Genomic DNA, 14,710 nt, shown 5'->3' with positions numbered 1-14,710 from the left:
CACATCCCTCATAACACATTAAGACTGCCCTGGCTTTAGCAAGGCCTGGAAACATCCCTCATAACACATTAAGACTGCCCTGGCTTTAGCAGGGCCTGGACACATCCCTCATAACACATTAAGACTGCCCTGGCTTTAGCAGGGCCTGGACACATCCCTCATAACACATTAAGACTGCCCTGGCTGTAGCAGGGCCTGGACACATCCCTCATAACACATTAAGACTGCCCTGGCTTTAGCAGGGCCTGGACACATCCCTCATAACACATTAAGACTGCCCTGGCTGTAGCAGGGCCTGGACACATCCCTCATAACCTAAGGATGTGATGGAATTGGGTCAGGTGAGTTTTGGTGTTTGTGTCTGAGGCTCTGTGACTTTGATGTTTGGGACTACGGGTTCCACAGGGACAGTTCCCAGATAGAGCACATGTCCACAGGTATGTAACACGCATCTCACAGTAGGAGTGCTGATCTAGGGTCAGACCCCCCATGTCCATGTAGTCTTATTCTTTGTGAGCTAAAAGGCAAAACTGATCCAAAATCAGCATTCACACAGACGCTTGAGCTACCCCAGTGAAGACACTGATGAAATACACCCACAAGTCGTTCTGAAACAAGCCCATGTTGATCCACAATGACTGCCCTGATATAAACAGGCCAAGAAGACCATAGATCTTCATATTGGTAACAGAGTTATGAGGTGTCTGGGAAAGGTTGGACCTCTCGCAAACACTTAGGAGTCAGAGTGAAAAGGTCAAGAGTTACACAGGAAGGAGAGGAAGAAAGGAGGGGAAGAACAAAGAGCTCAATGTGATATTGTATACAATGTCAGTATAGCATTAGACCTGGGAGGAAACGGTTCCATGCACTTTACTAGCTGAATTGAGGAGAGTACAGTACAGCTTCTCAAAGACATATACAGTACCTAAAAAAAAGCATCCTACATAATTCATTTTTTCCCCTTTATGTCATTGTGTTTGTCTTGCATGCACTCTGGCAAGGTGTCTACTTTTCGATATGGTGGCTGTGCATGTGCGTGTCTGCATGTGTGGCGACGTGTGTTTGTGTGCATGAGAACACATGCAAGAGTGTGTATGTGTGTCAGTGTGTGAGAGATAACATGTAAATCTACATATAGTGAAGAATCAGGACCAAAGGGTTGATAGACTAAATAATCACCTCCAATAGGCCTACAGACTGCTGACGTGTAGGAGAGAGACAGCTGACAAGTCTTACCAAGGTTGCCACCTAGTGGAATAAAATAATACTACACACACAACTATCTTGCGCAATTTAACTATGTAACAGCAGCATCAATCTGCGTTCCAAACAGAGTTCCAAGCGAATCCAAATGAAGAGATATAGACATTCAAAACTACATGACAAAATACAAACTTCAATTTTTTTAAATTATGATTTGATGTACATCAGATCATCAAAACGATGGTTTGTAGAGTCTGATTCACTGTGTTACCCATCATACTCCAGTAATCACAAACGTGGCTGGACATCGACGGGGGAATTTTTGGAGGACTATAGTCATTGTACCTGAATAATAATTTATTTAAATTAACTAGTTGATGGAGTGCCCAAACAAGTGTGAAATAGAAGTCAAAGGTCACAACACCCAGAAAAAAAAACAGAACTCAAACAATTCCTAGCTACTGAGGACCCTCCATAATTTATTTGTATTTAATTAGGCAAGTCAGTTATGAACAAATTCCTATTTTAATGACGGCCTAGGAACAGTGGGTTAACTGCCAGCTCGGGGATTCGCTCTAACCACTAGTCTACCTGCCGCCCCGAATCACCACAAATAAAACACTGATTGTCCAATCTGGATGCCGCTACCATTCCAGTCACAGACAAACTAAGTTACACTAACTAAGATCACAATAGTTGGGTCTGACGATAACGGTTTTGAGGAGTATAATGAGAAGAACTAAGTATGCTGTTGGTACCTACAGTAACTACAGAGAACATATTGTACATTTTACACTAATTCAAATTATTTCAGTCAATGTTTGTGCTTTAGAATGCTACATCACTGTGCATACTATCTGGCTTTGATACAAATTTTGAACACCTTTCTAATTATCTTTGTCATTCATCTTCTGTACATTGAGTCAACTCTGTCATAAAGACAATGTAATATGTAAACACGGGTAAAGGATCTATAGCAGAACTGCTCTAGCATGGTGATGTGCTAATTCTGACTCAAGGTGTGGCACGGGAAGGCAGGGCATAGCTCAACAGTTGGCTGTGCTGACTATAGCCAGTTGGCTGAAAAGCTCAGGAGAAACTGGAGATAGAGGGGGCTATAGATCCAGACCGGGGGTCAGGGTTGAATTGTTGGCAGGGTGTCCAGGCCTCAGTTTGTGGAATTCAGAAGGGGTAGAGGGCCTGGACTGGGTGCTGAGTTAGAGGGGGATGCTAGGTCTGGACTGAGGGGGTGATGACTTAATGGGGGTTGCTGGGTCCCGACTGGGGAGGGGTACTAAGGAATATCTGCAGGGCAGGGGTGAAGATTAGGATGGTCCCCAGGACAGACACAGTGAGGAAGGCCCACAGGAAGATCCTGTCCAGAACCTGAGCCACAAACTTCCAGTCCAGGACCACCTGAAAATGGGGAGAACAGGAAGAACAGGAAAATGGGAACAAACTCAGCATCTTAGTATAACATTATACACATGGCATTACACTACATATCATGTTGATTGAAACATATAGCATGGTGACCCACCTCTCTGATAAAGTGTTCCTTGCGTATATGGCAGCTGATGTAACGCACGGAGTACGTAGCTCTCTCCAGCATGGTGACCCAGGCTTGACTCTCATCTTCCTTCCCCTCCAGAGGACTCTGTCCATGGGCCCCGCTGCTCCTCTGACCCCCAGACTGGGGATTCAGCTCAGGGCTCTCCGGCGCCAGCTCTGGGTAGTGGTACTGGTCAGTGTGGCCCCGCATGCACAGCATCCGAGGTAGCCTCTGAAGGAAGAGGGAACGAACCCAGGGTGACATGGGGTGGTAGGTGGCTGAGGACCGGTGGTGCACGTTGATGACAAACACCGTGACGATGATGGAGAGGGTGACGAAGATCATGATGAAGAGGAGGTACTCCCCGATGAGAGGGATGACCTTGGACGAAGATGGGATGATCTCTTCTATGACCAGGAGGAACACAGTGAGAGACACAAGGACGGAGGTGGAGAGAGAGAGCTTCTCCCCTTCATCCGACGGAAGATAGAACACCAGCACGGTCAGGAACGACAGACCGAGACACGGAATAATAAGAAAGAGTGTATAGAACAGCGGGAGACGTTTCAGAATGAACGAGTACGTTATAAAGGGGAAGGAATACATCCCGTCCCGCCGGTTTCCTCTGGCCCCCGTGGCGTTCAGGATCTCCCACTCGCCGTTGTCGAAGAAGTCCTTCCTGTCTACATAGTCATCTAACAGGATCATGTCCACCATGTTACCATCGTAGGTCCAGGAGCCAAACTTCATGGAGCAGTTTTGTCTGTCGAAGGGGAAGAAGGTGACGTCCATAGTGCAGGCTGACTTGTAGCTGGCCGGAGGGGTCCACGTGATTCTACCGTTGGACTTAACGATAGCTTTGGTCATCAGGGAGCCCTCGAACCGCCCGTCAGCACTGGGAGAGGAGAGGAGGGCAGGGGGTAAGATTAGGGTTAGGTTTAATATTATGGTTAGAGTGTGTATAAGTCCGAAACGTATTTTACTAGCACCTTGCACTTCCACTTTTTGTATTCTGTTGAGCATGGATTCATTTATTTCTATGATTTTTGCATCTCGGCCTCCTTGGGTTATTATTCGTCATGGTTTTGAGTACGAGTGTTTTTTGAACTCCCCTACACACTGGCCGCCTTTCATTGTAGCCCGAGAGTTAACCCTCATACTGGCTTTCTAGGGTGTGTCTAAAACATATATTTTAGGAATACATCAAACAAACAAAAAGGATATAGAGTATCAATGTGGGCTATTAGTGTGAAAAATAGGTGGAGGCTACACTGTATTGTCTGAAGACATTATGCTAAATGGAACCCTTCATGACATGTGACATTATCATTGAGCTTACTTCTCATAGAGCACAATGTCGGGCAGCCAGATAGTCTCAGATGGAACTCTGATCGATGTGATCCCACCATAGTCCTCAGGGTTCCATCGCAGTTTATAATCTATCCACTCCTGTTGAGGGAAAAACACAGATTGTTATCCATCTATCCTCTTCTGTAGACCACACAGTTTCTATGCCTCTTTTACAAGCTACAGTTACCCCCCTTCTCCTCCTCACCTGCCACAGCCACACATTAGTGGTCATCAGCTGGTTCTTCTCATCCTGTGTGTATGTGAGAGAGCGAGAGAGAAAGAGAGGTCATGTAGAGTGGAGCAGAGGAGAGGAGACATCCAGGTTAGAAATGTGTATCGTATGGCATTTAAATGGAATCAAATTTTGCTGTCTGTTCCATTTCCTTTTTACATTATGTCATGATTATGCCTTAAACCATTTATAAATGTATCACTCTTGTGCAATTTATATCTATAGGCTACATGAAGGTTTTGCCTTTATTATTTTAGTCTGTCTGGTATTAGTGCATAAGCCTAAGCTTTAGGGCCAAACCGTACGGGCGCCAAATAGCCAACACGCCAAATGCTTTTGGAAACGGGCATAAAAAGTTGACATCGATCCACAGAGGCAAAAAGGACAATGTCAGAGTTGAAATCATTAAGAAAAAAATCTGCGTAATGGAGAGTTGAAAATAAAGGGCCTGAAAAGTCATGTTTTAGAAAGATCTGGTGAAGTGGTAAAAGAGGAGGATAGCAGTGTTTATGTTGTGTGACGATTGTGAGGCGCTATACACAATTCCACAGTCACAAGATGGGGACTTCACATACTGTAGGCCTATGGCACGTCAAGGGAACTGTAGCCTACTGTTCAGATGGGAACTGAAATCTGGACACTGACTATGTCCATAACCTCTCCACCAAACTGGAAGTCTTGACTAACTTGGAACGACAGTACCGTGCAATATCGAAGAGCCCTCACTGCTGCTCGATCAGCCTATTTTTCCAACCTAATGAGGAGAATAAGAACAATCCAACATTTATTTTTGACACTGTCCCAAAGCTAACTAAAAAGCAGCATTCCCCAAGAGAGGATGGCTTTTACTTCAGCAGTGATAAATTCATGAAATTCTTAGATGAAAAGATTATGATCATTAGAAAGCAAAATTACAGACTCCTCTTTGAATCTGAGTATTTCTCCACAACTCAGTTGTTCTGAATCTGCACAGAACTGCCAGGACCTAGGATCAATGAGACACAAGTTTTGTAATCCTATCTCTCTTGATACATTCACAAAAATAGTCAGCTGCATACTGGACCCTATTCCAACTAAACTACTGAAAGAGCTACTTCCTGTGCTTGGCCCTCCTATGTTGAACATAATAAATGGCTCCCTACACTCCAGATGTGTACCAAACTCACTAAAAGTGGCAGCATTAAAGCCTCTCTTGAAAAAGACAAACCTTGACCTGGAAAAAAAAAGTAAAAAAAATGATTGGCCTACAACAAATCATCCACTTCGCAGATTTTTTGGGGAAAAAAGCTGTTGCGCAGCTTACGGGCAGTGGCGACCTGTCGTTCAGGGCAGGAGGGGCAGGAGGGGCAGCGCAGGGCAGGAGGGGCAGGGCAGAGCCCCACCTGTTTTGAGCCCCACATTTTTTTGCAAATGTTTTTGTCGTTGCCTGTTATTTTGGCATTAATACATGTCACATATCAGTTTGTACGTTCTTTTTTATTTTTAACTATTAGCCTATATCAAATCACCCATTCCATTTTGAAAAAGCTGTTGCGCAGCAACTCACTGCCTTCCTGAAGACAAATAATGTACACGAACCGCTTCATTCTGGTTTGAGACCCCATGATAAAACTGAAACTGCACTCATGAAGAGGGTAAATGACCTTTTAATGCATCTGTCCTCGTGCTCCTAGACCTTAGGGCCGTTTTTGACACCATCGATCACCATTCTTTGGAGAGATTGGAAACCCTAATTGGTTGACACGGACAAATTATTGCGTGGTTTAGATCTTATCTGTCGGAAAGATATCAGTTCGTCTCTGTGGATGTAAGTTTCGGTGTTCTTCAAGTTTCCACTATTGGTTTCACTATATACTCTACCTCTTGATGTCATTCGGAAACACAATGTCAACTTTCACTGCTTTGTGAATGACACACACATGTACATTTTGATGAAAAATGGTGAAGCCCCAAAATTACTTACCCTGGAAGCCTGTGTTTCAGACATGAAGGAAGTGAACGGCGAAAAATGGTTTACTTTTAAACTCATACAAAACAGATGCTAGGTCTAGGTCCCAAGAAACAAAGAGATCTGGTTGATCTGAAAATTCATGTTAATGGTTGTACAGTCGTCTCAAATTAAACTGTGAAAGACCTCGGTGTTTCTCTGGACCCTGACCTCGCTTTTGACAAACAGATCAAGAATATGTCAAAAGGCAGCTTTCGTCCATCTTCGTAACATTGCAAAAATCTGAAACGTTTTGTCCAAAAATGATGCAGAAAAGCTCATCCATGCTTTTGTCACGTCTAGATTAGAATGCTACAATGCTTTGCTCTCCGGCTGCCCGGATAAAGCACTAAATCAATTTCAGTTAGTGCTAAATACGGCTGCTTGAATGTTGAATAGATTCCAAAATGTTTATCATATTACTCCAGTGCTAGCCTCTCTACACTGGCTTCCTGTTAAGACTAGGGCTGATTAAGGATTTTACTGCTAACCTGCAAAGCATTACATTGACTTGCTCCTACCTCTCTCTCTCTGATTTGGTCCTGTCGTACGCTACGGTCCACAAAATGTTGGGCTTTATCCTATAGATATATTTTTATGGAGTGGTCTGCCTATACATGTGAGAGACGCAGACTCGGTATCGACCTTTAAGTCTTTACTGAAGACTCATCTCTTCAGTAGGTTCAATGATTGAGTGTAGTCTGGTCCAGGGGTGCGAAGGTGAACAGCAAGGCAGTGCTGCTTGCTGTCTCTTCCTGGCCGGCTCCCCTCTCTCCACTGGGATTCTCTGCCTCTGACCCCATTGCGGGCAGTGGCGACCCGTTGTTCAGGGCAGGAGGGGCAGAGCGCCACCTGTTTGAGCCCCACATTTTTTGTTGTTGCCTGTTATTTTGTCATTAATACACTGCTCAAAAAAATAAAGGGAACACTTAAACAACACAATGTAACTCCAAGTCAATCACACTTCTGTGAAATCAAACTGTCCACTTAGGAAGCAACACTGATTGACAATAAATTTCACATGCTGTTGTGCAAATGGAATAGACAAAAGGTGGAAATTATAGGCAATTAGCAAGACACCCCCAAAAAAGGAGTGATTCTGCAGGTGGTGACCACAGGCAACTTCTCAGTTCCTATGCTTCCTGGCTGATGTTTTGGTCACTTTTGAATGCTGGCGGTGCTCACTCTAGTGGTAGCATGAGACGGAGTCTACAACCCACACAAGTGGCTCAGGTAGTGCAGTTCATCCAGGATGGCACATCAATGCGAGCTGTGGCAAAAAGGTTTGCTGTGTCTGTCAGCGTAGTGTCCAGAGCATGGAGGCGCTACCAGGAGACAGGCCAGTACATCAGGAGACGTGGAGGAGGCCGTAGGAGGGCAACAACCCAGCAGCAGGACCGCTACCTCCGCCTTTGTGCAAGGAGGTGCACTGCCAGAGCCCTGCAAAATGACCTCCAGCAGGCCACAAATGTGCATGTGTCTGCTCAAACGGTCAGAAACAGACTCCATGAGGGTGGTATGAGGGCCCGACGTCCACAGGTGGGGGTTGTGCTTACAGCCCAGCACCGTGCAGGACGTTTGGCATTTGCCAGAGAACACCAAGATTGGCAAATTCGCCACTGGCGCCCTGTGCTCTTCACAGATGAAAGCAGGTTCACACTGAGCACATGAGCACATGTGACAGACGTGACAGAGTCTGGAGACGCCGTGGAGAACGTTCTGCTGCCTGCAACATCCTCCAGCATGACCGGTTTGGCGGTGGGTCAGTCATGGTGTGGGGTGGCATTTCTTTGTGGGGCCGCACAGCCCTCCATGTGCTCGCCAGAGGTAGCCTGACTGCCATTAGGTACCGAGATGAGATCCTCAGACCCCTTGTGAGACCATATGCTGACACATGCACATTTGTGGCCTGCTGGAGGTCATTTTGCAGGGCTCTGGCAGTGCACCTCCTTGCACAAAGGCGGAGGTAGCGGTCCTGCTGCTGGGTTGTTGCCCTCCTACGGCCTCCTCCACGTCTCCTGATGTACTGGCCTGTCTCCTGGTAGCGCCTCCATGCTCTGGACACTACGCTGACAGACACAGCAAACCTTTTTGCCACAGCTCGCATTGATGTGCCATCCTGGATGAACTGCACTACCTGAGCCACTTGTGTGGGTTGTAGACTCCGTCTCATGCTACCACTGGAGTGAGAGCACCGCCAGCATTCAAAAGTGACCAAAACATCAGCCAGGAAGCATAGGAACTGAGAAGTGGTCTGTGGTCACCACCTGCAGAATCACTCCTTTTTTGGGGGTGTCTTGCTAATTGCCTATAATTTCCACCTTTTGTCTATTCCATTTGCACAACAGCATGTGAAATTTATTGTCAATCAGTGTTGCTTCCTAAGTGGACAGTTTGATTTCATAGAAGTGTAATTGACTTGGAGTTACATTGTGTTGTTTAAGTGTTCCCTTTATTTTTTTGAGCAGTGTATGTGTCACATATCAGTTTGCAAACAATATATATACACATACATACACACAGTTGAAGTCGGAAGTTCACATACACCTTAGCCAAATACATTTATAATCAGTTTCACAATTCCTGACATTTAATCCTAGTAAAAATTCCATGTCTTAGGTCAGTTAGGATCACCACTTTATTTTAAGTATGTGAAATGTCAGAATAATAGTAGAGAATTATTTATACCAGCTTTTATTTCGTTCATCACATTCCCAGTGGGTCAGAAGTTTACAATACACTCAATTAGTATTTGGTAGCATTGCCTTTAAAATTGTTTAACTTGGGTCAAATGTTTTGGGTAACCTTCCACAAGCTTCCCACAATAAGTTGGGTGAATTTTGGCCCATTCCTCCTGACAGAGCTGGTGTAACTGAGTCAGGTTTGTAGGCCTCCTTGCTCGCACACGCTTTTTCAGTTCTGCCAACAAAATGTTCTATAGGATTGAGGTCAGGGCTTTGCGATGGCCACACCAATACCTTCACTTTGTTGTTCTTAAGTCATTTTGCCACAACTTTGGAAGTATGTTTGGGGTCATTGTCCATTTGGAAGACCCATTTGTGACCAAGCTTTACCTTCCTGACTGATGTCTTGAGATGTTGCTTCAATATATCCACATAATTTCCCCACCTCATGATGCCATCTATTTTGTGAAGTGCAACAGTCCCTCCTGCAGCAAAGCACCCCCAAAACATGCTGCCACCCCCGTGCTTCACGGTTGGCATGGTGTTCTTCATTTGCAAGCCTCCCCCTTTTTCCTCCAAACATAACGATGGTCATTATGGCCAAACAGTTCTATTTTTGTTTCATCAGACCAGAGGACATTTCTCCAAAAAGTACAATCTTTTTGGAGAAATGCAAACCGTAGTCTGGCTTTATGGTGGTTTTGGAGCAGTGGCTTCTTCCTTGCCGAGCGCCCTTTCAGGTTATGTTGATATAGGACTCGTTTTACTGTGGATATAAATACTTTTGTACCCGTTTCCTCCAGCATCTTCACAAGGTCCTTTGCTGTTGTTTTGGGATTGATTTGCACTTTTCGCACCAAAGTACATTCATTTCTAGGAGACAGAACGTGTTATTATTTTCAATTATTTTTTTCTGAGGTCTTGGCTGATTTCTTTAGATTTTTCCATGATGTTATGCAAAGAGGCACTGAGTTTGAAGGTAGGCCCTGAAATACATCCACAGGTACACCTCCAATTGACTCAAATGATGTCAATTAGCCTATCAGAAGCCTCTAAAGCCATGACGTAATTTTCAGGAATTTTCCAAGTTGTTTAAAGGCACAGTCAACTTAGTGTATGTAAACTTCTGACCCACTGGAATTGTGATACAGTGAATTATAAGTGAAATAATCAGTCTGTAAACAATTGTTGGAAAAATTACTTTTGTCATGCACAAAGGAGATGTCCTAACCGACTTCCCAAAACTATAGTTTGTTAACAAGAAATTTGTGGAGTTGTTGAAAAACGAGTTTTAATGACTCCAACCTAAGTGTATGTAAACTTACGACTTCAACTGTATGTACTTACGGAAAACATAGGGACCACAATGGAAATAAGTTCCTGAGACAAAAATAAACCCCAACCTCCAGATGAGTATGAGGGGGGAGTTTAAGTTCAATTCTTACAAGGTTGGCTTTTTCTTTAGATGTTTGGGTCTGCTAGTGAACCATAATCAAAGTGACACTGGACTAGCGTATTTAGAGTCTTTAGGGCCTCTAACGCTATATGTTTCCATCCAATTGGCGACATAGAATATTCACATGAAAATCTCTTTCCATTCCAAAGTTTCCTTTAGGATCATTTGGTGCAAGACAACATGACAGGGAAGATTTTTGTTTACATAGTCCAGAGGTGAACTGTAACCTAATACAGGACAGACGGCTAGCAACACTGGCACCACTTATCAGCCTGAGGCAGAGCACTTCTCTCTCCATCTATCGCTTTCTCCTGTGATTCACTTCTATCTTCCAGGTTCTATCTCTTCCTATCCCCCTTTTCCTGTTCTTCAGCTCTCTTTCCTCCACCCCTCCCCCCATCGCTTTTCCTATATTCTTTCATTCTCATTCTCATTCTCTCTCTTTGGTATGATATCAGTTAGTATTTAGAGCCACGCTTTTTGAGTTGAAACAATCACATACATGCCACAGGCATCTCCCCTCAGAAAGAGAGAGAACAGGGAATATGTATCCCGCTGTTTGTTTAGGCAAGGTACATATTGAAGAGCATGAATGGGACTGTTCTATTGGCTGCTTGTGTTCTCTGACAGAACAGCTAAACCACCTCACCTTATCAAAGCAGGCCCTGAAAGTAAAGCTCTGTTGGAAAAGAGCGTGTTCTGAGAGTTCCATAAAAGGAGAGAAAAAGCTAGATAGAAGTTCCACTGAGGCCACCAGCTTTATTTCAGGACCTTGGTCAGCTCAGGAGTGGAGTTGTTCCACTGTGGTTTATAGGATTCCTTTCTTTCAGCATTACTTGTTTGAGCAACATGGACAGAGTCAGAATTACAAGAACTACATGGCTCAAGCCATTCAGACAAGATATTTTGAAACGCCCATGTCTTTTACTGTTTGTTTACATGGCAAGGTCTTTCGCCACTGTGTGTGTGTGTGTTTAGCATGTGTGCGTTTGTGCCTGTGCATGCATACGGTATCCTCACCACGTCCACCAGCTGTGAGATCTTGAGTCCGAAGCGTACTGTGACCGTGTCGTTGGCGTGCTGGATGGGCCGGACCCAGCGCTGGTACCCCTGGAACAGGTTCCTTAACAGGAGATCCTCCATCTCAGCCAGAGAGCCATACTCACCTGGGGATGGGAGAGGAAGGGAGGGAAAGAGAGAGAGTTTAAATGGGCTGAGAGAAGAGAGAGAAAGCTCAATGTCAATTAAACAATTACTTCTAATATAAAATGTTTAAGCATCACAGACAGAAGTTGTCTAATTTTAGTTTAGCGTGTAGATGGTGTTAACTGGGCCTGCATGAGAAGGGGTTGAGTACACCGAATTGGAGTATGAACAAACAGCTGAACAATGACACAGGAGTTGGAGTGGAGGGGGTGGAGCAGAGAGCCAGACAGAAGGCTAGAGGGACACAGACACTGCTACACGGCAGCCTGTGAGTGACTCTCAAAGGACTTCAAACTCCTCTGAAACTCCTCCAGGAGAGAAGTGTGTAGCTGGAAAGATGTGTTTTTTACGGTCTCTGTTTATCCCTCCCTCGCTTTCTGTATGCTTTGCACGCTTGGACAGCCTCGGTGTAGGTGCAAGCTGGTGGCGCTGATATTTCGGCAGTCTCGGCCACAGGCTTGACCGTGGCCTCCAGATTGCAGGGCCTGACAAAAACTAGGGCAAAGCAATTGGCTAGGTTCCGCTCTGTTTCAGCTGTCGTGGGCAGCCTAGCTGTTTGGAGAGGGAGGTGCTCGCTGTACCCTTGAGGGCCATGCATACAGGGACCTTTGAAACGGTTGGATCCTTTTTTTGTAAAATATGATTGGTGGATTAAAATAAAATGTTTAAAATGTGTGGGTGTGTATGTGTGCATGTGACCAATAACCTGCAGCTACAGTGGATTTACCCTCTGGCTCCCATTCTGTCAGCCTTAACATCATTTCCTTCCAGGAATCAAAACTGTATTACATTAGAAATAAAATGCAACCCTCTACTTAGATATTGCCATCTTCAACATAACCTTCACACATATATACCAATCGTTTACGAAAAGCCTTGGGGTGTTACTGACAAATGGAAATTGCCCTTCAATAATTCACCAGATATTATGACCGTTAGTTTCAGAAAGAGAACAGAAGGGGAGACAGACACTGTCACCTGACACCGTGTCTGTCACTGCTTCCGTCGACCGGTTCTGTCTGTCAGCAGAAACTGAACCAGACCGGCGCGAGCGTCCTCCGGAGATTGATCCTGGTTGCTTGGAGAAACAGGCGCGCAGGTAATGCTTCCAGTTTGTCAGATGGAATATGACTAATTGGAATCTTGAGGAAAGTCATATCGTAACTTGGATGTAAGGCCAGATGTGTTATGCTTTTCCTCCCGTGACTTGGATAGAGGAACCTTTATTTCCATCCTAACCTAGTGCACTTTTCAGTTCCATATAGGCTATCCCTCGCAAGCCCAAAACGTTTAGAACTCACCCTACTTATCATACAAGACATGCAGTTGTTCCAGTTCCTGTACTTACCGGGGATGGTGCCGAGACAAAGCGCACACATCGCCGAAAGGACAAGCAGAGATACCCGCCAATTCATGATGATTCTCATCCGCTCTGTAGAGGCTTCTATAAACTAATATCATGCATTAAAGAAATACAACGAATCGAGAGCCCCCGTAGCAATGAACTAGTCTCATAACTCTGTTAGCAACGCTGACAATGAAAAAGAAACCCTATCTAATATTAATAACGAGCCCTCCACTGAGCTCCCGGTGAACAAAAATCCAGTTGCGTGGAGGACTGGCACCGACGGCTGTTCTGCACATCTCTCCAGCGTGTGGCGCGGTGACAAAGAGGAGGGAGCAGAGCGGGAGTTTGAATGGGGTTTAAACGGGATCCTAAACCAATCAGAGGAACAGCTAAGGATCCACAGCACCTGGCAGATTACCGTGCGTGCATGCGCACCCGGGGGGAAACTGTAGCACGTAGACTAAACTCTTAAAGTTTAGCTGTGGTTGTAATGATCTTCTTAGACACTGAGAGATGGCTTGGTAGCCTAATATATCTCAGCAGTTTGAAAGACGAAGAGGTTAATGTCTGTTGAAAGTCCACATGCAGGGCACGGACTGTCCACTAGGGCGCGCTTAAAGCAGTGAAGTCGGGATGGATGTCAGCAGATGATTCCCGGTAGTTTCAGTTCATAAAATATATGATACAAAATGTCTTACCAGTTCTTCATCCTAAGCGATGCCGATAAAAGGTTTGGCATCAGCCTGTCCTCAAAGAGAAAAGTGAGTGGTGCTAGACCCTTACCTCTATTGATAGCCTACTTAGAGAGGGAGTCCTTTACTATGAGAAGGGGGGAAGAGGGAAGGATGGCTGACTCAGTGCTTTATGAAACTAAACTAAATCTTCTTCTGACCTATTGCTGACATGGCACATCACTAGAGAGGGCACATCACTCTCTCTCACACACTCACTCACTCACTCACTCACTCACTCACTCTCTCTCTCGTTCGTTATCTCTTTCTCACTCTCTCTTTCTCTCTCACTCTCTCAAATATCTCTTTCTCTCTCTCTCCCCCCCTCTCTCTCTCACTCGCTCTCTTTCTCTCAAATATCTCTGTCTCTCTCTCTGTCTCCCTCTGTTTGTCTGTCTGTCTCTCTCGCTCTCTTTCTCTCTATCTCTCTCTTTCTCTGTCTCTCTCTCTATCTCTGTCTCTCTCTCTCTCTATCGCTCTCTCTCTCTCTCTCTCTCTCTGAGACTGTTTTTCTATGTTGATGTTCACCCTGTCATTTTCTATCAGTTAGTCAGCCTCAGAGTTCTGAGTTAGAGTCTCAGATACCATCTCAGAGTTCTGACTCTATCATGTGTCACCACACACAGACTCTGATAGCCCCTGACAGGGCCTGCTTGAAGTGGCCCAACCAAACACACTGCTGCTCCAGCAGCCCAGCCAGTTCAGCAGCCTCCATGGGTCAGGAACCAAGCCCGTGAGCTCTAACCTTACACCACACCCTATCCTGCTGCTGTGGAATCTAATATATCATATATTAGGAACTGGGTGGTTTGAGCCCTGAATGCTAATTGGCTGACAGCCATGGTATATCAGAACGTATACCACGGGTGCTCTAATTATGTATGCCATCTACAGTATGTGTGTGCATGTGTGTGTCTATCTCTCTAACTGGACTGTGTCGACATCCTTTGCTTTGTCCAGT

General features: G+C 45.0%; 1 protein-coding gene across 1 annotated transcript; it reads right to left on the bottom strand.

The window, feature by feature from the left end:
• Positions 1 to 1,280: 1,280 nt before the first annotated feature.
• Positions 1,281 to 13,350, bottom strand: LOC139581225 (neuronal acetylcholine receptor subunit non-alpha-3-like). Its single transcript, XM_071410751.1, has 6 exons — positions 13,019 to 13,350; positions 11,485 to 11,630; positions 4,311 to 4,355; positions 4,095 to 4,204; positions 2,744 to 3,650; positions 1,281 to 2,619 (listed from the first exon to the last, which is right to left on the bottom strand). The coding sequence occupies exons 1-6, from the start codon at positions 13,095 to 13,097 to the stop codon at positions 2,461 to 2,463; spliced, it is 1,446 nt and encodes a 481-aa protein (XP_071266852.1). The 5' UTR covers positions 13,098 to 13,350; the 3' UTR covers positions 1,281 to 2,460.
• Positions 13,351 to 14,710: the final 1,360 nt, after the last annotated feature.

The sequence above is a fragment of the Salvelinus alpinus genome, chromosome 7 (genome assembly GCF_045679555.1).
Source record: "Salvelinus alpinus chromosome 7, SLU_Salpinus.1, whole genome shotgun sequence".
Taxonomy (NCBI): Eukaryota; Metazoa; Chordata; class Actinopteri; order Salmoniformes; family Salmonidae; genus Salvelinus; species Salvelinus alpinus.
The sequence above is the reverse complement of the archived record's forward strand: the minus strand, read 5'-3'. Positions and strand labels throughout refer to the sequence as shown.

Bases quoted from the DNA above. Each gene is read 5' to 3' on its own strand.
- LOC139581225 (XM_071410751.1), bottom strand. From the start codon at position 13,097: ATGAGAATCATCATGAATTGGCGGGTATCTCTGCTTGTCCTTTCGGCG. The intron at 4,356-11,484 runs GTGAGGATACCG...ACATACACACAG, and splicing joins TCTCACAGCTGGTGGACGTG to GATGAGAAGAACCAGCTGAT. The intron at 4,205-4,310 runs GTGAGGAGGAGA...TTCCCTCAACAG, and splicing joins CTAATGTGTGGCTGTGGCAG to GAGTGGATAGATTATAAACT.